At 37.9% G+C, this 22,435-nt stretch overlaps 5 protein-coding genes and 1 pseudogene across 9 annotated transcripts; 3 read left to right on the plus strand and 3 right to left on the minus strand.

The window, feature by feature from the left end:
* The first annotated feature begins 263 nt into the window (after positions 1-263).
* Positions 264-3,796, plus strand: LOC104703079 (uncharacterized protein C115.02c). 3 transcript variants are annotated; one of them, XR_015562547.1, is made up of 13 exons: positions 264-733; positions 808-944; positions 1,048-1,190; positions 1,278-1,423; positions 1,525-1,604; positions 1,685-1,942; positions 2,208-2,318; positions 2,426-2,548; positions 2,630-2,751; positions 2,852-3,014; positions 3,081-3,208; positions 3,372-3,557; positions 3,644-3,796. XR_015562547.1 is itself a non-coding variant. In XM_010419018.3 (13 exons), the coding sequence occupies exons 1-13, from the start codon at positions 610-612 to the stop codon at positions 3,725-3,727; spliced, it is 1,761 nt and encodes a 586-aa protein (XP_010417320.1). In that variant the 5' UTR covers positions 264-609; the 3' UTR covers positions 3,728-3,796. The 3 variants fall into 3 exon arrangements, 1 of the variants encoding a protein (XP_010417320.1); XR_015562548.1 differs by having other exon boundaries at positions 2,255-2,318; positions 3,416-3,557; XM_010419018.3 differs by having other exon boundaries at positions 3,416-3,557.
* A 429-nt stretch (positions 3,797-4,225) lies between these two features.
* On the plus strand, positions 4,226-6,544 carry LOC104703081 (adenine nucleotide transporter BT1, chloroplastic/mitochondrial). Its single transcript, XM_087459717.1, has 3 exons — positions 4,226-5,164; positions 5,401-5,562; positions 5,775-6,544. The coding sequence occupies exons 1-3, from the start codon at positions 4,565-4,567 to the stop codon at positions 6,249-6,251; spliced, it is 1,239 nt and encodes a 412-aa protein (XP_087315843.1). The 5' UTR covers positions 4,226-4,564; the 3' UTR covers positions 6,252-6,544.
* Positions 6,545-6,589: 45 nt separating this feature from the next.
* Positions 6,590-11,845, minus strand: LOC104703080 (putative cellulose synthase A catalytic subunit 10 [UDP-forming]; annotated as a pseudogene). The gene is made up of 14 exons (XR_015562546.1): positions 11,472-11,845; positions 10,819-11,017; positions 10,545-10,717; positions 10,414-10,465; positions 10,131-10,320; positions 9,767-10,033; positions 9,278-9,623; positions 9,034-9,171; positions 8,815-8,940; positions 8,494-8,704; positions 8,124-8,388; positions 7,840-8,039; positions 7,408-7,758; positions 6,590-7,319 (listed from the first exon to the last, which is right to left on the minus strand). The product of XR_015562546.1 is annotated as a putative cellulose synthase A catalytic subunit 10 [UDP-forming] (transcript).
* A 3,373-nt stretch (positions 11,846-15,218) lies between these two features.
* On the plus strand, positions 15,219-18,491 carry LOC104703082 (uncharacterized). Its single transcript, XM_087460233.1, has 2 exons — positions 15,219-15,573; positions 16,197-18,491. Exon 2 carries the CDS (start codon positions 16,360-16,362, stop codon positions 18,361-18,363), a length of 2,004 nt encoding a protein of 667 aa, XP_087316359.1. The 5' UTR covers positions 15,219-15,573; positions 16,197-16,359; the 3' UTR covers positions 18,364-18,491.
* A 327-nt stretch (positions 18,492-18,818) lies between these two features.
* LOC147941862 (uncharacterized) lies at positions 18,819-19,445 on the minus strand. The gene has a single exon (XM_087458665.1). The coding sequence runs from the start codon at positions 19,443-19,445 to the stop codon at positions 18,819-18,821; it is 627 nt and encodes a 208-aa protein (XP_087314791.1).
* Positions 19,446-19,907: 462 nt separating this feature from the next.
* Positions 19,908-22,356, minus strand: LOC104703083 (uncharacterized). 2 transcript variants are annotated; one of them, XR_015562523.1, is made up of 8 exons: positions 22,222-22,356; positions 22,006-22,134; positions 21,755-21,870; positions 21,288-21,440; positions 21,032-21,091; positions 20,833-20,940; positions 20,532-20,577; positions 19,908-20,347 (listed from the first exon to the last, which is right to left on the minus strand). XR_015562523.1 is itself a non-coding variant. In XM_087459699.1 (8 exons), the coding sequence occupies exons 1-8, from the start codon at positions 22,309-22,311 to the stop codon at positions 20,115-20,117; spliced, it is 864 nt and encodes a 287-aa protein (XP_087315825.1). In that variant the 5' UTR covers positions 22,312-22,356; the 3' UTR covers positions 19,908-20,114. The 2 variants fall into 2 exon arrangements, 1 of the variants encoding a protein (XP_087315825.1); XM_087459699.1 differs by having other exon boundaries at positions 21,359-21,440.
* Between the last annotated feature and the right edge of the window lie 79 nt (positions 22,357-22,435).

A 22,435-nucleotide genomic window follows, 5' to 3' on the forward strand; every position in this document is an offset into this window, starting at 1 on the left:
TCCAACACATTCGGATCTATTCTCGTTTGGCATATAAAGCTGTTTGGTTCCAGAACAGAATTCCTAAAGCATGCATTGGGTTGTCGTCTTCTTGTAACTCTAAATAGCTGTCCTGACTCGAGGCAGAATTTCCTATACGAGAATTGCATAGACACGCTGGTTCTACTACTCAGCTCCCGTGATAGGAATATACATTTTCCACATATCTATAACTAATGTTTCGTGTTATGTTATTTTAGTTGGTTTCATATCCGATAGATTTCAAAACTTTGCGAAGCAGTTCTATTTGATTTCAAGTGGGATCTTATACTAGCTCAACTGGTATACTAGTTCACGGACCAGACCGGACCACATCGAGTTTGGCAGATTGGCATATCCTAGTTTTGAGTTTTGACATTTATAACCCAACTCAGAAAAGAAATCTATACGGACATTAATAAGCCAAATCAGCAATCCAACAAACGGTCCATATTGCACTACGTGGCTCTCATATGAGTCGCCACGTCGATACCGACCTATTAATACCGTTCTAATCCTTCGGAAACAGTAGTAGCTTAACCGTGATCGGAAGCTTAAGAAGAAACCACAAATCGGAGTCTGAAGCAAAGTATGCCTAATGTTTCTCAGATCTCAAATGTCCTACGTCTAGGGTTCTCCTCCAGAAGACAACTCTCTAATGGCTTACACTTCGTTGCTCGTTCTTATACCACCTCTGATCCTCCCAAACCATCAGGTACACTTAATTGAATCTTCCAATTCGGTTGAGAATTATGCAATTGAGATATAATGTTTTCGCTCCTTTATCAGGCCCACTGACGAGTTACAGTAAGTTAGTGGAGCAAGGGAGGCTACAACATGATCCGTACCAAGAGAAGGTCGTTTCAGCATTCGAAAATTTGTTTGGAAGATTGGAACATTTTGAGAAGGAAATGGAAGATTATCATGTAAAAAAATTTATGCTCAAGCTCTTTTGTTAGGATTTGTGGGAATTTAATTCAATTCGTTTGCGTTTTATGTGTACAAATTTGGTTTTTTTTAATTATTCAGGTGAGATTAGCAGAGTGGGAGAAGAAGAGAGAGGAAGAGCGGCGAAAGCTAATGGTGGAAGAAGCTGAGAAGAAGGAAGAAGATGGAATGTGGGCTTCTATGAATAAGCATGGACAAAAGCTTTTGGGAAGATGGGTGTTAGGGTGAGGTTTTTGATCAATGGCATCTTCTTTTGTTTGTTTCTTCTTTTTCAAATATGGTTTTTGTGTCTTTCTGGGGGAGTGTTTTAGGAGAAGACAGATGAATGTAGAACCTGGAGTTGGTAAATGGGTATCATACCTCAACCGAGAGAGGAAACTGGACTCAATTGTCGGTTCTCGTCCCTCAGTACCACCAGCTCCGAAAGGATTATATATCTATGGAAATGTAGGATGTGGTATGTTACTGGATGCTACATTATGATATTACTGTTTCCTTTATATAAGTCTTTAATTTACCGTATAACTAGTTGAGACTATGTTTGGTGTTTTCATGTAGGCAAGACTATGCTGATGGATATGTTTTATGGCGCTACTGATGGGATTATCAGACATAGGCAACGGTTTCACTTTCATGAAGTGTGTGAGCCTTTAGAGAGGTTTCTGGCTAAGTGACTTACTATAAACTTTGATATTTTTCCATTTCATTTTTTCTGTAGGCTATGCTGAAGATAAATGAACAAATGCACAAGTATTGGAAGGAGAATGGTGCCGAAAAGGCATCGCAATATAGCATTTCGAAATGGATTATGAATCTTCCTGTGGATGAAAAAGTTAAGGAATGGCTAGCTGGAGAAGAATTTTATAAGCAGCAACTCCAAATGAAGCACATTCTTCCAGCTGTGGCTGATAAGTTTCTCGTTGATCAGCAATCGAGTAAAAAAGGAGCCAGCATCCTCTGCTTCGATGAGATTCAGGTCTTTTGAATGAATACATGAAACTATTAAAGAAACTACAATATCCTTATTCATTCTTCTAAGAATAGATTTTTGACTATGAGAAATTAAGCAAGTGTTTAAAACTTGGCTCGCTAATTACTTGTTACTCTCAAGTCATAAAGCCAATTCAGTGTCTAACTTAGTTGAGACTGTACTTGCTATCTTTTGGCATCAACTGAAACTGCAAATACTGTAGTGTTCATTCTTCCCATAACTTGGACTTTTCTTCCATCTTCTGTTACAGACAGTTGATGTATTTGCTATTGTGGCCTTATCTGGAATTATGAGCAGATTGTTGACTACTGGAACTGTTCTTGTGGCCACCAGTAACAGAGCACCACGGGATTTGAATCAGGTTTCTTTTCATTCTTCTCTTTAACTGATTTCATGGAAGACATGTATCTTGATAACACAGTGTTTTGCGCCAAGTCACTAATTCTCTCGCTGATGTTGTTGGTACAGGACGGAATGCAGAAGGAGATATTTGATAAGTTTATTTCTAAATTGGAGAAACATTGTGAGATAATCTCAATTGGAAGTGAAGTAGATTACCGCCGAGTTGCAGCCAAGAATTCAGTTGAAAACGTGGGAATCACATTCGCCTTACTTTGTTTATTGCTGAGTTCTTCGCTTCTGTGTGACAAAATTATAAATGTTCATTTATAGGCTCACTACTTATGGCCTTTGAATAATGCTGTTCTGGAAGAGTTTGAGAAAATGTGGTGTCAGGTCACTGAAGAGTCCGGTGGAGAAATAACTTCTGCGACTCTCCCAGTGATGTTTGGAAGGTACTAATAAGAGTAGTAGTTTTTCTTTTTTGTTATGGATCAAATTAAATCACAATGGGTTTGTTTTTCACATTCGAGTATCATGTGGTGTATCCATCAGAACAGTGGAGGTTCCTGCAAGCTGTAATGGAGTGGCAAGATTCACATTCGAGTATCTATGTGGTCGACCTGTAGGTGCAGCAGATTATATCGCAGTGGCCAAAAACTATCATACAATCTTTATCTCTGATATTCCAGCAATGAGCATGGAAATACGCGACAAGGTATACTTGATTTTGGCTTTTGAGGTCTGTGGATTCCTTCCTCTAAGGGGCTTTTGATGTTTTCAGGCACGTAGGTTTATAACTCTTGTTGATGAGCTATACAACCACCATTGTTGTCTTGTCTCATCCGCGGAGACACCTATCGATGAGTTGTTTCAAGGAACTGCAGAGGGAACGCTTTTTGACCTGGAAAGGTAAGAACACACAATTGACGAGTGGGCAATTTGGTTTACTGTTTGATTCTGTTCAGGTTATTTGGTTTTACCAGCTTTATTGAAAGTTTTGGTTTTAATTCGATTTGGTTTTTGGTTTGGATTTGGTTGGTTGATCATTTTTATTTGGTTCTGGCTTAATCAGTTTGGTTTATATGCCAATCCCATAAATTTATTGGAAACATGCAGCTTCCAGTTTGAGACAGAGACCGAAGATTCAAGATTAAGGCGAGATGTGCTTGCAGAAGGTAGTATAAGTGCAGCTGGATCGCCTTCTTCGATCGTATCAATGCTTTCTGGCGAAGAGGAAATGTTTGCGTTTGCTCGAGCAGTAAGTCGTTTCTCACTTTCTAATAGTCTTTTTTCATCTGAAAAAAGTGGTTTAGAGTATTTGGTAAATTATGTTAAACGGTGCAGGCGTCGCGGTTGATTGAGATGCAGACTCCATTGTATCTCGAAGGAGTTCGTTTCTTGCATCCTTATTTCTATCAACAGAAGTAAATCAATAATAAACAAATGGTTTATTATATATACTAAGGCGATTCATGAATAAAAAAATGTTCTTTTACTTTTGACGTTCCATCACAAAACGTCTGTACTCTGGGAGTAACTCTTTTAGTTTTCTTATGTTTAGACTAATCTGTCGAGTTGTACCCCCCCCCCACCCAAGGAAATCAAAACTTACAAGTAGACTAATCTGTCAAGTAGATTCACTTGCCTTGGACCAAGAAAAAATAATTTTTCATGCTAAGATTACAGTAGTTATGAATCTTATGATCTAAGGTTATGATAAACGCACGTGACTGTTATATGCATGCACCTACCAACGAGTCCATCGGAATTTTGATAGATATTTGGAAATTTCTTTTTGTTGACATCACTATGTGTAACATATTTATATATACTGGCACTGTTTGACCAATTTTGACGAATTTTTCCATCTTCGCTAATAAAATAAAATAAAATATGGATAAAGCTGAATAAAAAAAAAAAGAAAGTACCTAAAACGAATAATAAATCATAGAAATTAAAAATATAAATACCTAAACCGCCGCCTAGCAGCCTCCGCCCCCAACCACTCACCCATTCAAAAGGCCAAAAAAAAAAGAAAACATCGGCTGCAACCAGCAGCTGTAGTAAAACCCTAACAAGGGTCTCGACGAAAGTGACAACAACAACAATTTCGTCTCAACCCTAAACACTCTCGTACTCTTTTCGCCCCAAATTTTCACTTTCTTATCCTTCACGAAGATGTGGATGTCGTGAATCAGCCTCTGGGAACGAAGACTGTGTCATTTACCATTATTAAGCTTCATACGGAGAGAAACTGTAGTTCATATGGGCAAGACTGGAATCCAGTTGTTCGACGATACGAGGAATGGGTTTTTCTCCGTATCCGATTTGGGATCTGATTGGAGCAGCAGTCTACAGAACCCAAACTACCGTCCTGTTGGTGGATTGTTCGCGAGTGTTAATCAACTAGGAGCTGGATTCGGTTCAGGACTCGGGTCCGGATCTATTTCGTCTCCGGATCCTCCAAACAGAGGCAACAACAACAACAACAGTAGCTTCGCTGCCCAGCTTAATGATTTGTGCACAAAGTACTTGCCTTTTAAAGAAGATGAGGAGGAGGAAGAAGAAGTCATTGGTGAGAAGCGTAAGATGATGAAGAAGAAGAAGAAGAAAGGAGGGTTGAACCTGAAGCTTAAGGTCTCTAATCCTTCGTTGCGGCGGCTGTTGAGTGGAGCTGTGGCCGGAGCCATTTCGAGAACTGCTGTGGCTCCTTTGGAAACCATTAGGACTCATCTAATGGTGGGAAGTGGTGGCGACTCTACCACCGAAGTCTTTCGTGATATCATGAAGCAAGAAGGATGGAAAGGTCTGTTCCGTGGCAATTTGGTCAATGTGATTCGTGTCGCACCCGCTCGTGCCGTTGAGGTACCAATGATTTGATTGTTGAATAGCTGTGGAACTTTAGATAATTTGTGAATTGGTTCGGCTTGACAGTTTGTGTTGTATCCTTAATAAGGAGCTCAAGCTCACAAGTCAGAATTTGGATAAGCAGTATTTGAGATTAGTTTAGTTTCAACAGTTTTTTTTGTAAATACTAATGACCCGATGATGTATGGTAACCATTTGTTCGAACTTTTAACTTCTCTTTCAACTCTGTTCAGCTTTTTGTATTCGAGACTGTTAACAAGAAGTTGACTCCAAAGCTCGGAGAAGACTCGAAAATACCCATCCCAGCTTCATTACTTGCTGGTGCCTGTGCTGGGGTTAGCCAGACACTCTTGACATATCCACTCGAATTAGTCAAGACCCGCCTTACAATTCAGGTATGCTCCATAAAGTTTCCAAAGTTTATTTTTTCGAAAAAAATGGTATTGAGAATAGGTAATTTGCAGTCAACGTGAGAGATAATTTGGCAAAATGTAATCAAACTCTCGCTGTGGAAGGTATTTTAGGGTTTTAGAACAGATGGTATATTGTAAGGGCGGATAGAGTTTTTGACATTGGCCACTAATGTGTCTTCAAAACAATTTTGTAGAGAGGTGTATACAAGGGAATAATGGATGCGTTTGTCAAAATAATAAGGGAGGAAGGCCCGACAGAACTTTACAGGGGTCTTGCCCCGAGTCTTATAGGAGTGGTTCCATATGCAGCAACAAACTACTTCGCCTATGACTCCTTAAGAAAAGCATACCGTAAACTGGTGAAGCAAGAAAGCATTGGGAACATTGAGACTCTTTTGATTGGTTCTTTAGCTGGTGCATTATCAAGTACCGCAACTTTCCCCTTGGAGGTTGCTCGGAAGCATATGCAGGTGGGAGCAGTTGGTGGGAGGGTGGTTTACAAGAACATGTTGCATGCTTTGATACGCATACTCGAGCAAGAAGGTATTGGAGGTTGGTACAGAGGGCTTGGACCGAGTTGCTTGAAGTTGGTTCCTGCAGCTGGAATCTCCTTCATGTGTTATGAGGCGTGCAAGAAGATACTGGTTGAGAACAACAACGAAGAAGCCTGAGCTCTATTGTTACAACTCACATGAGTACTTTTGGGTTTGATCAGACTAACACGATGGCTCTGGTGAACCGAATTTGGTCCTGGTTGATGATTCTGCAAGCATCTGAGAATGGCGTCGTGCCAATTGAGATTCACAGTTGAGGAGATTTGAGTTTTAAAATTTTGGGCGGGCACATTATTGATTCAATTGGAACTAAACATCCAAAAGATTCATTATTTTTTTTGTTTTGTTTTGGTTCCTGTATTGTGTTATGGATCTGACATAGTTTTGTTTTAATTCTTTTCGTTGGCTCAGTTGAGTTTGAATTACAGTATTTACACCCGTAACCAACCAGGACCTTTTAGAAAAAGAAGAAGATTAAAGACATAGAAAAACGCATTAATACAGGTAATCATATCATTGACATAGTAACTTCCCACAAGACCAATAGATTTACTATACTCACACATACTCATTTATAGATAAGGGAAAAGCATGACACTGGGCAGGTCACTCACCTATGAAATTGTTGCTCCCAACTCCAGTAGTGGAAATGAAGGGGTTGATTCGGACCCAAAGTAATGAGAAGACGGATGCAAGAAGCGCAGACCAGACAATGACAATGGTCGGAGTTCGGTTCTGTCTTCCCAAAAGACCCTTCAAGAAAGGGTAAAGATGAGCAACAACCCAAAAAGCAAAAAAGAGCTTTCCCATGAGCGGTCCCCATGATTGGTACCCGCTGTTTATGGCATAAGAGACACCAGCCACAATACCGACAAGGTTGACAAGTAAGATAGTGGTTGGTGGGATGAGAAGAGATGTCCATTTGAAGACGTATAGCTCTGCAAAGTCTCCATCTTCATCAGATGCTTTTGATGTGACCGTGAAGTTTGTGTCTATCCCTGCAAACACTTTGAGTAGCCCTTGGAACACTGCGAAAAGATGAGCCGAAGTTCCACCAATTACCCAAAACTGCTCGTTCCTCCACCAGTCTTCAAGGGCCACACCACTCCATCTGAGCTCCAAGACTGCTGATACATAGATGGATATAAAAAGAAGTATGAAACACCAGGTTGCAGAGTTGCTTATCTGCAAATTAAGAACAAACTGTAGTGATGAAAAAACAATGCAATTTCGGAAAGTGAATTGCAGTAAATGGATGAACACCAGGTCTTACCTCAGGTATGATGAACTTGTTGGTGATGAGGCAAAAAGCTGGAAGCATACAATAGGCAAGGAGCGGGATGGATGTAATTGGATAGACTATGGTATTGACATAAGCAAGTCTTTCCAAGAGTTTCAACCTTCCATTATAGCCGTACCATGTAGGGCAATGTCTGCTCAGCAGAATCTCGATAGATCCCAAAGCCCATCGAAGAACTTGGTTCAAACGATCAGAGAGATTGATGGGTGCAGATCCCTTGAACGCAGGGCGTGGAGGCACGCAGTAGATTGATATCCAACCCCTCGCATGCATCTTGAACCCAGTGAGAATATCTTCTGTCACAGAACCGTAGATCCACCCTATCTGAAACCCAAAAGATGAACCAAGTTATATCAGGACAGAGAACAAAATACTGGCTTTGTTGTTTGGACGGTCTTCTATAACCTCTGACCTCTTTCCCCATGCAGTCTTGGCCTCATAACCACAACTTATGACATGAATCGCCTCCTTCAGAAGAGTTGTTGGGTTGGTTGTTGGTGGAAGACCTCCTTTTTCCATGAAGGTGGCCGCAATAAATACCGGCGACTGACCAAAACGCTTCTCTAGACTTTTTTGGGAGACTAGAGATATCTCATCATCATAGCCTGCAAGAACAAGAATGTTTTGTGATGAATTGCCTTAGCATGCGCAATATGTTTTCACGTAGAAGTCGTGGGACACAGACAGACCTTCAACACCCTCGTCAATGTCTTCCATATTGAAAAGTGGAGTACTAAAGTCACTTCTCTTGATGCTTCTATTTTGTTCATAGTGATATTTCTTGCTACTCTTTCCTTTCTTCCTTGAGCCGAAACAGCTTTTTACAATAATATTAGGTTCAAGATCTTCCTCTGTTAGCACAGGATCATACCCGTACAGGGCCTGCCTGTTGAAACAACAACCAGTACCCACATACACAGGACCCTGGATACCATCCAACCCCTTTAAGTTAATCTGCACAACATAAGACAAATTTTGAGTCAGCTCAAGTGGACAAGAAATAATCGAGAAGAAAAAGAAAAAAAAAAAACAATGATTGGAATTGAAGAGCTAACATACGTCAAAGAAGAATATTTCTGTTGGCGTATCGATCATTCAAGTCAATGCCGTCGAAACGTTGTGGAAACTGCACATAGCAGCACTTCTTTCCGATTGCAGGGTCCATCAAGAAACACATGGCTTCCTTAACAGCCTTGCTGTTGTTGAAGTAATGATCACAATCCACGTTCAAAAGATATGCCCCATTAGTAAGAACAGCAGAGACACGGATCTGCCGAATGTATGAAAAGCTCGATTAGGAGAAAGTAAAAGTAATGGACTAAAGGCATTCCCTAGCTAGAGATGTAGTCATATCAGCATATTGTAATGGATAAAACGAACCAGGGCATTCATAGCTCCAGCCTTCTTGTGGTGCTGAAATCCAGGACGCTTTTCACGGGACACATAGATGAGCCTAGGTAGCTCATTTCCTTCAGTATCCAGACCTCCGCTATGGCCTAAGAAAACCTGAATTGAAATCAAATCCTTAGCATCAAGAAAACATTCTACAATAGTCCATCAACGAGAAGTTGAATAAAGGAAGGCATTGTACTAGTGTACGTGAATCATTCCAGGATGGTCTCTAGGGTTGTTACCAGGCCAGGGCGTTCCATCCTGCATTGTCCAGCCATCTTCAGGCATCTTCTGTGCTTTAGCGACGAGGATATTGATCCTCACTTTAAACTCCTCATACTCTCTCTGCCAGCATGACATAAAAAAAAAAAACATGACATCTACTCTTTAGTCTTGTAAATATGTTCAATGGATAAAACGAGTTTTATGAAATTATAGTAGTCCAAGTGACCTTCATTGCACGTCTCTCTTTGACAAAAGAAGGTTGGATTTTGTCCTTCAAGTAATCTATCTTCTGGGAAAAATAGAATTCAGGAGCTGTAGGTTCAATGTTGAATTTCTTGCAAAAAGGTACCCATTTCTTTGCAAACTCGGCCGTTTCAGAAAGGGCTTCAAAAGTAAGCATAGCTGAACCATCAACTGAAACATAACACGCAACTTTATCCACTGGGTAGTCCACAGCAAGAATTGAGAGAACCGTGTTTGCTGTTACAAGAGGAGGCTCTTTCATTGGGTCCACCGTACTAACAAACACATCCACAGGAGCTAGCTGTGATGGTTCACCATCTCGATCGTATCTACAATTAAAAAAAAAAAAGACGAAGTAAAAATTCAAATGCCAAAAAACAAAACACTATAGAAGTTCTTATTCTCAAATGCACTGATACATAATCAGACATTGCAGATAATAACAACCAATAATAAACATATAAAGACCAACCTTAAAGTAAGCCTGTCAAGAAAAGTCTCCCTGTTAATGGGATACCATTTTGGAAACTGATCAAGAAGCCAAGAAAAGGCAAACCAGATCTCACAAATAACTGAGGTCAACCACAGGGGATATGCATCTTTCACCGGATGAGTCGTACGATAATGCAAGAAGACTCCTAAAATGATGAGCCGGAGAACTATCACTATACGATAAGGTGTCATGCGAGAGGATGGGAAATGAACCACACGGCTCATAGGAAGCCGAACATCATCAACCCTGTATGTAAAAGATCCATCAATTAACAGATACAAACAGTTCATGCAGATTGAAACTAAACCAACAAAGTTCTTGTATCCAGCAGTTATAAACTTACATTTGGAGTTCTTCACCATTTGACCGTGTCCCTTCAAGTTCTCCTCCCTTCCCTTCATTGTACTTACCAGTCATCTGTAACATATTCTTCTCCTGCTTCATCTTCCAACCTTCGATCCTTTCTTTCCAGTCAACATTCCCAAGTCCATAAGAGTTCAAGTCTTTTGATGGGTCCAGGATTCTTACAGGCACTGCCATATTTGTATTAAACATGTGAAAACACAAAATATAAAATCTGTTGAGTGTTGAGGACCAAACACAAGAAGCAAAAAGTTGATACATACCAGGTATCTGTGGGTCAATACAAGGAGACAGAGTAGGAATCTCTCCAGAAGCCTAAGTATAGAAAATGTCAGTAAAAAAAATCGATGCTGTGAAACATTAATTATATCAACGTCAGAAGACAAGTCCCTACGGGATGGCCATGAGTAAGAAGAGAAACTTGTTGAGATTCAAGTCGAGATGATGAAGAGAACTCTCCAGCGCGATCTGGGAGTCTTGCCTTGTTGTTTTCCTGGGTATAACCAAACTCATTCTCGATATCATCAGCATCATCCTCTTTTCCATCTCTTTCAACTCCAGGACTCCCTATACCAATAAAATGTGTCAGAAATTGATAAACAAAGAACTAAAAATTCAAAGAGACGACAGCCAGAAGACAATAGCAAAGCATACTACTGAGTACTGACCATTGTGCCGTCTGATCAATCTAGACTTGCATTGCGGGCAGCACTGAGTTCCATCTTCCCTCTCATACTCATAACAAGATCGACACAAAGGGAAGCCACATTCATTACAAGAGACAAAGACATTGCCAGTTTCAGTGAGTCCGACATCATCACCACAGATCTGACAAATCAGCCCATTCAGATTTTTCAGGGGTTTCAGCTGCACTTTGAGCACAAAACGATGTTAGAAAGGAGGAAAAACAGAAACAAAATTATTTATGCATCTTAACCAAATCATGTCACAAGAACCATCTCCAAGTTATTAGATATATCAAAATTTTGGTAACTTTCAATTAAAGTTAATAGATATTTTTGTCTCAAAGCAGACGTTATCTACAGAAACTTTAAGATAATAATTAGTCACGGTCGCAATCTGTGAACTAACGAAACATGGTTAAGCTAGATTACAAAGTGTTAGTAAGTAAAGGTTTAGAATTTTAGAATCAACGATCGAGCAAATCAGAGTGAGTAAAGTCTATCCAGGAAAAAAAAAAGTTCACAACTTTGAGCTTCCACTAGTCAATTGTGGTTCAAAAACCAACCAAAGAAACAGAGATATCTGAATTAAAACCCTAAAGCAAAAAAAAAAAAGAGAGAACGAAGAAGAAATCAACCCCGTCATCAGAATCGTCTCTGTTCCGAACAAACTCATTTCTCCGGTAAGATCCGGCAACCATGCCGGCGTTTTGCACCATCAATCAATTAAGCGGCAAAAGAGAGAAGTAACACAGAGAACCCTAGAAAATCGCCGTAGTAGATACAATGCGGAATTTAAAGAGCTCTTGTGACTACGATCTATATATGTCCACTGCTCTCTCACACTTGTCTCTTCACCTCATTACCTCTGGCTTCCACTTCTAGTAGTGTCCATTTTTATGTTTACGTTTCCATACTGTTTCTGTAATAAATTTTACTTGGAAATTAAATATTTCAGACGTCGACCGTTCTAAGTCGCGGTCAGTGCCATAACATAAGGTTACCCACCCACTACCTTAAAATCAAACAAAACGATAATTTAATACAAGATGCCAATAAAGGAAAACTATAAATTAGATGGAACTTATTAAGATAGACACGTCACATTAGTCCTTAATAGGAATATATGATATCGATGGGTCACCAAACCATCGTTATTATTGTTATTATTATTATTATTGTTATTATTATTGTTATTATTATTATTAATTTTTTTCTATTCTTTTGTTAATTTGAAAATTCGGCATCTCAAACTTGTACATTTTTATTGTTCAAAACAACTTTTAATAAAGCCATCCTAGATAACTACAACAATATAGGTTCTACTCTTATCAATTCCCACTATGGTTACTATGAAGGATTTGGAAAAGCAGGAACTTATTCATTTATCAGCAAATAGTACGCACTTGGCAGGAATATCACCATTATGCAATACAAGAAGCAATGGAATGGGTAGATGCATGGACTGAAGAATTTACGACAGAGAATACACCAAGAGAAGGCCAACATTCCACAATGTCCATGTGGTCAAAACCAAAAAAAGGTTTCATAAAATGCAATCTAGATTGTAAATTTTTGCAGAACGAAGAACGATCACAATTTGGGTGGCTATTTCGAGATTCGAGAGGGTTTTTTCTCAATGCCGGAACTAGTATTGGCGAAGTATGCACAACAGCTATAGAGGCTGAATTACAAGCCGTGATCATAGCCATGAAGCAAGCTTGGGTAAAAGGATACCCCAAGACAATCTTTGAAGGAGACAACATTAAGGTCATGCAATTAGCACAAGGAACTACATAAAGCTTTCGTTGGCACACTTGGATAAGGGAAATCAACTACTAGAAACAAAAGTTTGATAATGTGGAGTTTCAATGGACAAGAAGAACAAACAATAAAGGAGCTTATAAGTTAGCGAAGATACATTTTCAAAATAATCTATTTTTTGTTTCTTTTGATTATGTCCCAAATTTCCTTGTAAATATCCTCCATGAGGATTACACTCCTAATTAATCAATGAAAGCAGCTGTTTAAAAAAAAATTACTAGGGATATATTCTTGGATGAAAGGTATAGTTAAGATATGATCAATCAGAGTAAATATACATTTTATTTATATAAAAAAATCCATTACTGTTATATACAATAACACAAATATATAATATTATATATGTATATGCGTGTATATGTATGTATACTATATACACTATAACAATAAAGGGTGAGAGACGAGAGGTAAGCAAAGGAAGTTATTACTTCTTCTTCTCTCTGCTTATGCTTGTGTTGTTGTTACATCGAAGCAAATGAACGTATATATAGGAAAGTTAAGGATAAAAAGATAATAGTAAAATACTACTTGGAGACCAAGTTACTTAGAGGGGAAGTATGTGATGGATAATCACAAAAGTAATCCTCTATTTTATAACGGTCTCTTTTCATTATCCATTGTTATTAACATACGACGTACTACTTAGTTAAAAATTTTACCAAGAAAAAATCGTATGATAAAAACCGATAAGGCGGAAAGATTATAATAACATAATCTTTCTCTTGAACAGACGAGTTTTATTTTCTTCATAAACTTTGTAATTGACTTATATCGATAATTTTTTTTGTCTTAAACAAAGAAATATACTTTTCTTCATATACGGACCGTAGATGATCTACATTGAATATTTTTTTCACTTTTCTGATCTTCGCGATGTATGATAAAAGATTTTGGAAGAAAGATAACTTTCACCATTGTCATTCTTCTTTAAGATTTATATAGCGTGTTATTTGATGTCTCGTTAAAAACCTTATCATAAAAAAATCAAATGGGATAAAAACCATAATAAAAGAAAAATAGTGCAGCCATGTGAATCGTTATATTTCTCCCCTTCGAAGTATCATCTTTACTTTGATCTCTTGAAGGAATATGTTTTTTCTTGTCGCTCTTAATGTATCTTTCTTTGAATTGGGCGATATCTGCAACAATGTCTTCTAACATCTGGTTTAATACTTTTTCAGTTCCAAGATATAAAACAAAGTTTCGTACTAATAAAGTTAAATAAATAAAAAAACAATCCACAACAGTGTGACATACATCCATTCATGGAAAATTAAATTATGGTATCTCTTTTGGTTAATTCTTTTCCATTCACATTTTTGTTGGAATCTTTTTTAGTCTTATAATTAAATAACATTTTGATTTGTTAAATTACTTAAACTATTTTTAAAATAAAATTTTGCCCCCACAAGCGTACGTATAACTTTCCTAGTTTATTATAGGGAAAAATATTATTAAAATCCTGAAGTTTACATTTTTGTTGATTTAATACATGACCTCTTCATTTGGTGGAGAAAACCTTATTTTTTTTGTTGACTTCTAAACAATTCACGAACTCTTGTTGATTTGGCTTTATGAAGCATAATGTTAAGTGACCAAACGGAGAAATCACACGGAGTTAATTAACCGTTAACGAGATCCTGTTAATAACAAAATGATATCGTTTAATCATACCTCAAATCCCCAAATTGAAATTTGATTCCCATTTTTCCCAAATCAGAAACTTTAGATTTGGGGAGTTTTAGGTTTGATAAACGATGTTGTTTTATTATTGACAAGTTCTTGTTAACGATTAATTAACACTGTATAGTTTTTTTGTTTGACCACTTAACATTGTGCCTCATTAGGCCATGTAAATAAAAGTTCGTGAATTATTTAGAAGTCAACAAAAGAATGTGATTTTTTTCACCGGATGAAAAGTTCATGCATTAAATCAACACAAAAGTAAACTTTAGGATTTTAATGACATTTTTCTCTTTTATTATATATATAATACCAAATCATTCTTTCCTTCACTAATAAATGAAACAAATTAAGGGAATGTATTCAATCTAATATTCTAATTGATTTGAATTTTCATAAGACTTTAAATGATTTTGATGATTTTAGGGAAGTTAGTATGATTTGTTGTAAAATTCTTTCAAATCCCACCTAAAACTATGAGATTTAGATTTCTATATTTTTAACTAAAGAAATCCTCTCAAATATTCTAGAATCTCAAACAAATCATTAAAATCTAAATTCACAAACTGTTTTGAATAACAGTGAATTTTAAAATATATTTTTAAATCATTAGTTCAATACGATGAATTTGAGAAGATTTTTTTAAATTTATGATTGAATAACATATAATTTGTAAATTTTATACAAATTATTTAAAATGTGAGGTTGAATACATTCTCCAAATAATTTCTTATATAGTTTTTTTTTTGAACGAATTTCTCTCATATAGTCAAGTAGAGAAATTAAACCCTTTTCTTAATTTAATATTTTTTAGTCCTTTTTAATTTAATATTTTTAATCCTTTTCTTAATTAATCGAACCGGTGCTTTTTTTTTAAAATACTTTTTCAGTCCCAAGATATAAAACAAAGTTTCGTACTAATTAAAAAAAAAAAAAAAAAACAATCCACGGCAGTGTGACAAACATCAATTCAGGAATTGAGAGAACCGCCGCCGATTTTTGTAGAAGATGATGATCTAGTTCCGATATCGCTAATCTCCCTTCTCAATTCCAAAAATTATCTTTTTTTTCTTTTCTTTTCTTTTTTTTTTTGGTTTGGGATCGCTTCGCTGCTTGTGTGATTCCATTTTTACTCGAGAAACAAAAAAAAAAGCCCGGAAACTGTATCGTCACAACAACCTAAAAAGTCCCTTCCTTTACCCGTTTCGTTCTCTTGTCTGGTGTCTTCTACATGTAAGATTCAATTCAATCTCCTTAGCTTCTGTATTTATTACTTCTGGATACTCCCAGCGATCCTTAGGTTACTACTGTGAAGTTAATAATAATACCCACTTGGGAGTTTTTAACATTCGATACTTATAATTTTGGGAAATCTGGTGAATTTCAATTATCCTTTTTTTTTTTTTTTTTTGAGCGATTTATAATAATTGCTTCAGAATTACGAGTCTTGTCCCTGGCTGATACACTTAGGTTTAGGATGTGTATTTTTTAAGACATAACTGCTGAGTTCCTGTCATGATATCCAGACTGAGGTTTCACATATCTGGCGATTTAATTATTAGGGTTTTTATTTGTATTTCAAATGGATTATGCAATGCAGCATATGTTTGTTAGTCAAAGATTAAATATGTCCATGGAATTAATGTTCAATTTGCCCAGTTTATCTTGAATTTTTCTTTTTTTATCATAAGCAGTGCTGTTCTGACATGTTTGGAATCTTTGCTCTTGAGTTGGATCATTTTGCATTTTTTTTGGATGAGACTTTACTTTGGATTGCTCTCATCATTATTTTACCCTATCCGTCCTGTCTATAGATTCCCCGCTTGCTGTAATTAATTAACTCATCACATGTGTAGATTTGTAGTGTGTTGGTCCTCAATTCCCCTTGTATCCTATCCAACTGCCTGAAGTTTATCTAGAGGAGTGTGTCCAACCCATCTATCGTTCAACCTTTATACCAGTAGCGTTACTGAGAAGTCGCTTTGGTTTCCGAGGAGAGAATCAATTAGGAGACCCTTAATGGACTGTAATAAAGAAGACGCTACGAGGGCTAGAGAGATTGCAAAGAAAAAGTTTTTAGCAAATGATTTTTCGGGCGCTCGGAAGTTTGCCTTGAAGGCTCAGTTTCTGTATCCTGAACTCGATGGTATTGCCCAAATGGTGGCCACGTTTGATGTTCATTTATCTGCTCAGAATATCATATTTGGGGAGATTGACTACTATGGTGTACTTGGTCTGAACCCTGAGGCTAATCAAGAAACTGTGAGAAAGCGCTACAGAAAGTTGGCTGTAATGCTTCATCCTGACAGAAACAAGTCGATTGGAGCAGAGGAAGCCTTTAAGTTTCTTTCGCAGGCTTGGGGTGTGTTCTCTAACGAGGAAAAAAGAGCTGACTATGACCTCAAGAGGAATCTGGGATTGTATGAGAAAGGGAGAGCTTCATCGTCAAGGACTGCAACCAATGGATTTCAGAAAGTTACTAAAGCTAGCGGTAACGCAACCGCAACAAAGGTAAAGAGTTCAAAGAGAGGTATAAAACGAGCAAGTGATGCCTCTGCTGCTGCTGCTACTACTACTTCTACTTCGGCCCAGAAAACAGCTGCTGATGGGACCTTTTGGACTGTATGCCGTACTTGCAGAACACAGTATGAATATCATCGTGTTTATCTAAATCAAAACCTCCTGTGTCCCAACTGTCGTAAGCCGTTTATAGCTGTGGAAACAGATCCTCCAGGTTCAGGTTCGATTCGCAAGACCTTTCACGAGCACCAGTTTGACTCTCTCCGTCACACAACGGACGGAAGAAAGAAAAATGTATCTGGAAGAGACAACAATGGGGTGTATGGTGAATATGATTCCTTTGAGTGGGGTGTCTTCAATGGAACCAAAAATGCTGCTCATGCTACACAGACCGGGTCACGAAAAGATGAGGTTGTGCGTAGAGAGTACACCAAAAGGGTTGCTGGTCTCTCATCGACAGTTCCTCCAAAAAGAAGAAAGGTTGTGGAAAGTGCAGTTTCTGGTACCAACATTGCTAGTTGTCTTCCTCCCAAGTCACCTGCTGTAAAAAAAATATCAGAGGATGAGCTGAAGAATTTTTTGAAAAAGAAAGCAAAGTCAGTAATCAGCACAAACGTGCAAGAATTATGCACCACTGTTGTTGACACTGATACTGAAACTGATGCAAAGGAAAGGGGAGAAACTGAGGATCTCAATGGTTTTAAAGTAGGTTCTTCAGTAAACAAAAATCCCATTGAATCATGCTGCATGGACTATACTTCTGCTACCGAGAAGGATTTGAAATCCCTGAGAGCCTTGACAGTTGATGTCCCTGATCCAGATTTCTGTAGCTTTGAGAAGGATCGAACTGAAAAGTCATTTAGGGATGACCAGATATGGGCTTCTTACGATTCTCTTGAAGGGATGCCTCGATCATATGTCATGATACATAAGGTTATATCCGTAGATCCATTCAAGGTCCGTGTGAGTTGGCTTACTTCAGTAACAAATGGTGAGCTTAGCTCAACGAATTGGCTTGGTTTTGGTATACCAAAAAGTTGTGGAGAGTTTAGAGTTGGGAAAACCCAAATCTGCAGGTCACCTTACATTTTCTCACACAAAGTAAACCTGGTCAAAGGGAAAAATGGAGAATTCCTTATATATCCTCGAAAAGGCGAAGTATGGGCTCTGTATCGGGAATGGTCCCCTGACTGGAACTATCTTACAGGATTTGAAACAGTTGAGTACGATATAGTTGAAGTAGTTGAAGGATATACAGAGGGATACGGTGTGTCAGTGGTTCCTCTGGTTAAAGTTGCTGGTTTCAAAGCCGTGTTTCACCACCATGTGGATCCCAAAGATACCAGAAGGATCAGTAGGGATGAAATTTCAAGATTCTCTCACAAGATACCTTCGTATTTGCTCACAAGTCAAGAAGCACCCGGTGCTCTCAGAGGTTGCAGACAGCTTGACCCGGCAGCAACACCGTCACAGCATCTTCAAGTTATCGATGATCATCCGTAAGGTGTAAAAGATTCAAACTTTTTTGTATCTTGGTAATGTAATTTGCCTAAACTTGAACTGAAATGTTTTGTTCCAATTATGGTAACATAATCTAGAAGAGCCTACGATGAAGTTTTCGTTGCTAAAAAGAGGAGTTTTAACAAATCTAAATATTTTCATAAAATTCGCGGCAAAAAAAAAAAAAAAAAAAACAGTTTTAATACATAGGCATAGACTACTCCGACGGCAGTGTGCAAGAATTTTGATGTCTTAACCACTCGACTAGACATCTTTGATGAAATTGATGCATACAATCAAAACAAGAAAAAATTATATAATGAGTTTTTTCATTGTACTTTTACTAAGAAGTAAGAACTAAAGCTTTTATTTTTGTATTGATTCAGCAAAAACAGTTTCAATTGCAATACATAACAAAGCATAGATTAGAGCCATAGACTAATAATAATAGTAAATAACTATTGACTCTCCTGAAGCACAATTTTACGGCAGAGAGGGCAACATTTACACCTAATTAACCACTCGCTGATACATTCTTCATGAAATCGATGCAAACAAAGTGGCAATGTTCTAACTTTGTCATCAATGTTGTCGTCATCGTTTAACAAATTCTCCAAACAGATGGGACATGTCGTCTTGTTCTCTTCTTCTCGGGTTTCTTGTTCCGCAAGACAAGAGGCGGGAGTCACTGAAAACAGCTTTTGGGTAATAACAACTTCAACGGACATGAGCATCGAGTGTAGAAGCCCAAGGCTTAGATAGGCTCGAGCAGCGATTGCCTCAGCGATATATTTGGACAAGGGACGGTTATGGAGAGGAGAATTGATGAGCGGAAAGAGATGAATCGGAGTAAACTCGTTGTAAGAGAGTTTCAAACAGATTTGTGAGACGGGGAGAGGAGACGCTGGATCAAATCCAGTCCAAGGGACGACGCTTCTATCGGATTTGCCAATAGGAGACTTCTTGAATCGCTTAGAGAAGTTGATGCAAAGATTGTTGAGGTTCAAGGGTGAAGATGAGGTTACAGTACTGAACGTCTTCGTAATGAAATTGATTTTCACATCTCCTGACTCCATGGTATCCATTGTCAACAAACTTATTAAGCAGATACAATAAGAGATGAAATCGTTAGAAGATGTTGAGAGGAGAACAGAGAAGTGGTTGCTGATGTTGTTTATATAAGTTCTATGAGAGAGGAGAGATTCGTGCGCTCAAAGGTAAATTTCCTTTCTTGTCATGCTTACTTATTTCCCTTTTCCTAACTTATATCAACGTTTTACAGTGTTATTTACTTTTTGCTTGTTATTATTTCCTTTTTCTTACGGGAACTCTGTTTTTGACTTTTTGTTATTGTTTATTACTTTATTTCCTTTTCCTATTAGAACCTGTAGATTTGGATGATTTTATGGAATGAATTAGTAAGTTAACAGTGATTGGTAGTTGTTAGTGAGATAGATGTGAATCTCGTAAGGTAAGGTTAAGAGATACAAAATTGTTAACTCCTTTTAAAAATTACGAAATTGCTGCTATGCTGGATCAAATTCAAATTTGAAAATTTATACGAAATCGCTTGATAACTCCTTTCAAAACCATTAAATTTTAGGTTTTGAAAGCTGAAAAAGGAAAAAGAAAATGCTCTCTTTATTTTCTTCTTCTATAGACAGATCTTTTAAGCGGGTACAACAAAATTTGCACCACAATACACTGCTTGATGATTCGCACCACGGGACTGTAGTATTACATGTGCAAATGCATCATACATAGGCACATTCGTTATCTTGTTCGCTCGTAAGAAGTTTCTCTTCCTGCTCCACCCTTTCCAGCCATTTCAGCCCCAGGTCGCATCTTGCTCTTGCAGCGATTTGGAACTGCTCTTTTGCCATCTCTAATGGATTTATCTCAGGATGTTCTGAGTTCTTTCTTGATCTCTTGGGCGGTGAAACTCCCACAGCATTCACTTTGGTTAGAGATTCTGGTACTTGCACACCTGTCCAGTTGATATTTTTAAGCAAGTTAACCCACAAAAGCAATAAACGAAACGATATTGGTGCGTTCCTATGATCTAAAGAGCAAGGAGTGACCAAAACAAATGAACTTTGTGTAATTGTTGAAGATCTGTTGTAAAAGAAGCAAGATGGGTCTGTACTCTGTGCTGAAAGAAGAATACTAACCTCTAAGTAATAGAGATCCATACGCTATAGCAGCACCGGCATGTCCCTGAACAGATGTGAGTCAAACTAAGGAAACTACAAGAAGATGTCTAACACTTTGCATACTTGCTCTTTCAGATTTATAAAACATTTTGACATCAGACAATGCTTGTTTCGTCAATATTCACAAGTAGAAGATATGATCACTATAGCCCAGAAATTACACTTCTGAGGTTATAATGAAACGAAAACAGAAGCTCACTCTTTTTAAACACTGCTTACATATACAAAGTAAGAAAGAGTAATCTCGCAAGTTTATTACCTTCTCTGAAGCCCTATGGAAACACCAAATAGCTGAATCCACATCTTGCTTCACACAGTCTCCTGTCAGATACACTGTTCCTAAAAGATAGAGGGCACCTGGATGCAGCTGCAAGTTACCAACCCCCAGGTGAGGTTCCTATGAAATTGCAGAATGATAAATTCGTACAGTTCTCTGAGCAGCAAGAATTCATTCATACCTGATCAACAGCATTCTCTATATAGTGAAACGCCTGTTGATCCGACTGAACATGATCATTCTGAAAGAAAAATTATACAACTAGTATGTAATGTTGGGGAACTTTAGGGATGAATCAGAGAAAAATATTAACTAGGTAAACTTTCAAAGCTGAGGAAACAATGCTGCTCAAGAAGCAGGAATTTCTCAGCTAAGAGGATCCCACTGAAGCAAAAATGAAACTGACAAAGATAAAGATGAAGCTCTTAAGTATATACATCTGAGGTTCTCAATCTCAAAGCAATCGAGAAAAATTTATATTATACGACGAATTGTAAGTAAGCCTGACCTCGACTCTTAAACGACACCCTAGCTCATATTGAGCATCTGCATTCCCCATGTCTGCAGCTTCGACTAACAAAGCAGCTCCACTGTGATGATCAAAGACAATAACATATGGATAAGATGACCAGAAACCGCCTTGCATACATGAAAATGTTCTTCTAAGAATTACAAGCAAACTCCCAGTTTATGAAACCCCATGGCAAACTCAGCAATACAAAACCTTGGTTGTTCTTACTTTAGTCAAAACTTAGGCATAGGCGCAAAACAACAGCCAATTTACCTACCATACTCTTTGAAAACATCTAAGTTTGTCCGATGCACAAACATTCATGAATCATGATTGCATTTTGAAAGAAAAAAATCACACGAGTAAACTATATTTGACTAATGATTTACTTACACGGCTTTACACGCTCCAGGAACATGGTACTTCAAGTGCAACTTGGAAAGCCAATATCTAGCATGAGTGTTCAAATTATCAGCTTCCAGAGCAAGTTCAAAGTTCTCTTTAGCTCCCTGAATCATACGAAACATTACTTAGAAATATAACCAACAAAGTAACACACTACATTCATACAAAACGACTTATCCTACAACACAAGATTGCATTTGGAACTTATAGGCATACATTAGAAAAAGAGTTAAGCATACCCTGAGGAGAGGTATAAGGCGTCGATCATTGAGTTCACAGTAATCGATAACTCTGTCTACTTCCTTAATCGCACTCCATCCTTTGGCTACATACTCCATTGCCTTCTTGTTCCTGCTGTGTAATCCTCTCTGATTCAATACCATAAAACACCACAAACGTAAATCACACAGAACCGATACAAAGAGTTTCCAATGTAAAAAAAAAAAATGCTATACTCGCTGATCGAATCCATGGAGTTGATGACGAGCAATCTTCGATTCCGCGGCTACGGCTGCTGCTTGGCGGAGAATTAGACGACGAAACATGATTTGAATTGGCCGGAGGAGAAACCTAACCCGCCGGAGAATTTGGCGGAATTTAACAAGGCTTAGCTAAAGTAGTCCACTGAAATTATTTTAAGCCCATTTAGGCCCATCACTCGCTATCTGT

This window comes from Camelina sativa, chromosome 7, assembly GCF_030686135.1.
Source record: "Camelina sativa cultivar CO46 ecotype springtype chromosome 7, ASM3068613v1".
NCBI classification, from domain to species: Eukaryota; Viridiplantae; Streptophyta; class Magnoliopsida; order Brassicales; family Brassicaceae; genus Camelina; species Camelina sativa.

Excerpts from the sequence above, each read along its gene's own strand:
- LOC104703083 (XM_087459699.1), bottom strand. The coding sequence starts at position 22,311 with ATGTTTCGTCGTCTAATTCTCCGCCAAGCAGCAGCCGTAGCCGCGGAA. Across the intron at positions 21,441-21,754 it reads CCTGGAGCGTGTAAAGCCGT|TGGAGCTGCTTTGTTAGTCG; the intron begins GTAAGTAAATCA and ends TGATCATCACAG. Across the intron at positions 20,941-21,031 it reads TAGAGAATGCTGTTGATCAG|CTGCATCCAGGTGCCCTCTA; the intron begins GTATGAATGAAT and ends GGTAACTTGCAG.
- LOC104703081 (XM_087459717.1), top strand. The coding sequence starts at position 4,565 with ATGGGCAAGACTGGAATCCAGTTGTTCGACGATACGAGGAATGGGTTT. Across the intron at positions 5,165-5,400 it reads CACCCGCTCGTGCCGTTGAG|CTTTTTGTATTCGAGACTGT; the intron begins GTACCAATGATT and ends AACTCTGTTCAG. Across the intron at positions 5,563-5,774 it reads AGACCCGCCTTACAATTCAG|AGAGGTGTATACAAGGGAAT; the intron begins GTATGCTCCATA and ends ACAATTTTGTAG.
- LOC104703079 (XM_010419018.3), top strand. The coding sequence starts at position 610 with ATGCCTAATGTTTCTCAGATCTCAAATGTCCTACGTCTAGGGTTCTCC. Across the intron at positions 734-807 it reads TGATCCTCCCAAACCATCAG|GCCCACTGACGAGTTACAGT; the intron begins GTACACTTAATT and ends CTCCTTTATCAG. Across the intron at positions 1,943-2,207 it reads TCTGCTTCGATGAGATTCAG|ACAGTTGATGTATTTGCTAT; the intron begins GTCTTTTGAATG and ends CTTCTGTTACAG.
- LOC104703082 (XM_087460233.1), top strand. The coding sequence starts at position 16,360 with ATGGACTGTAATAAAGAAGACGCTACGAGGGCTAGAGAGATTGCAAAG.
- LOC147941862 (XM_087458665.1), bottom strand. The coding sequence starts at position 19,445 with ATGGATACCATGGAGTCAGGAGATGTGAAAATCAATTTCATTACGAAG.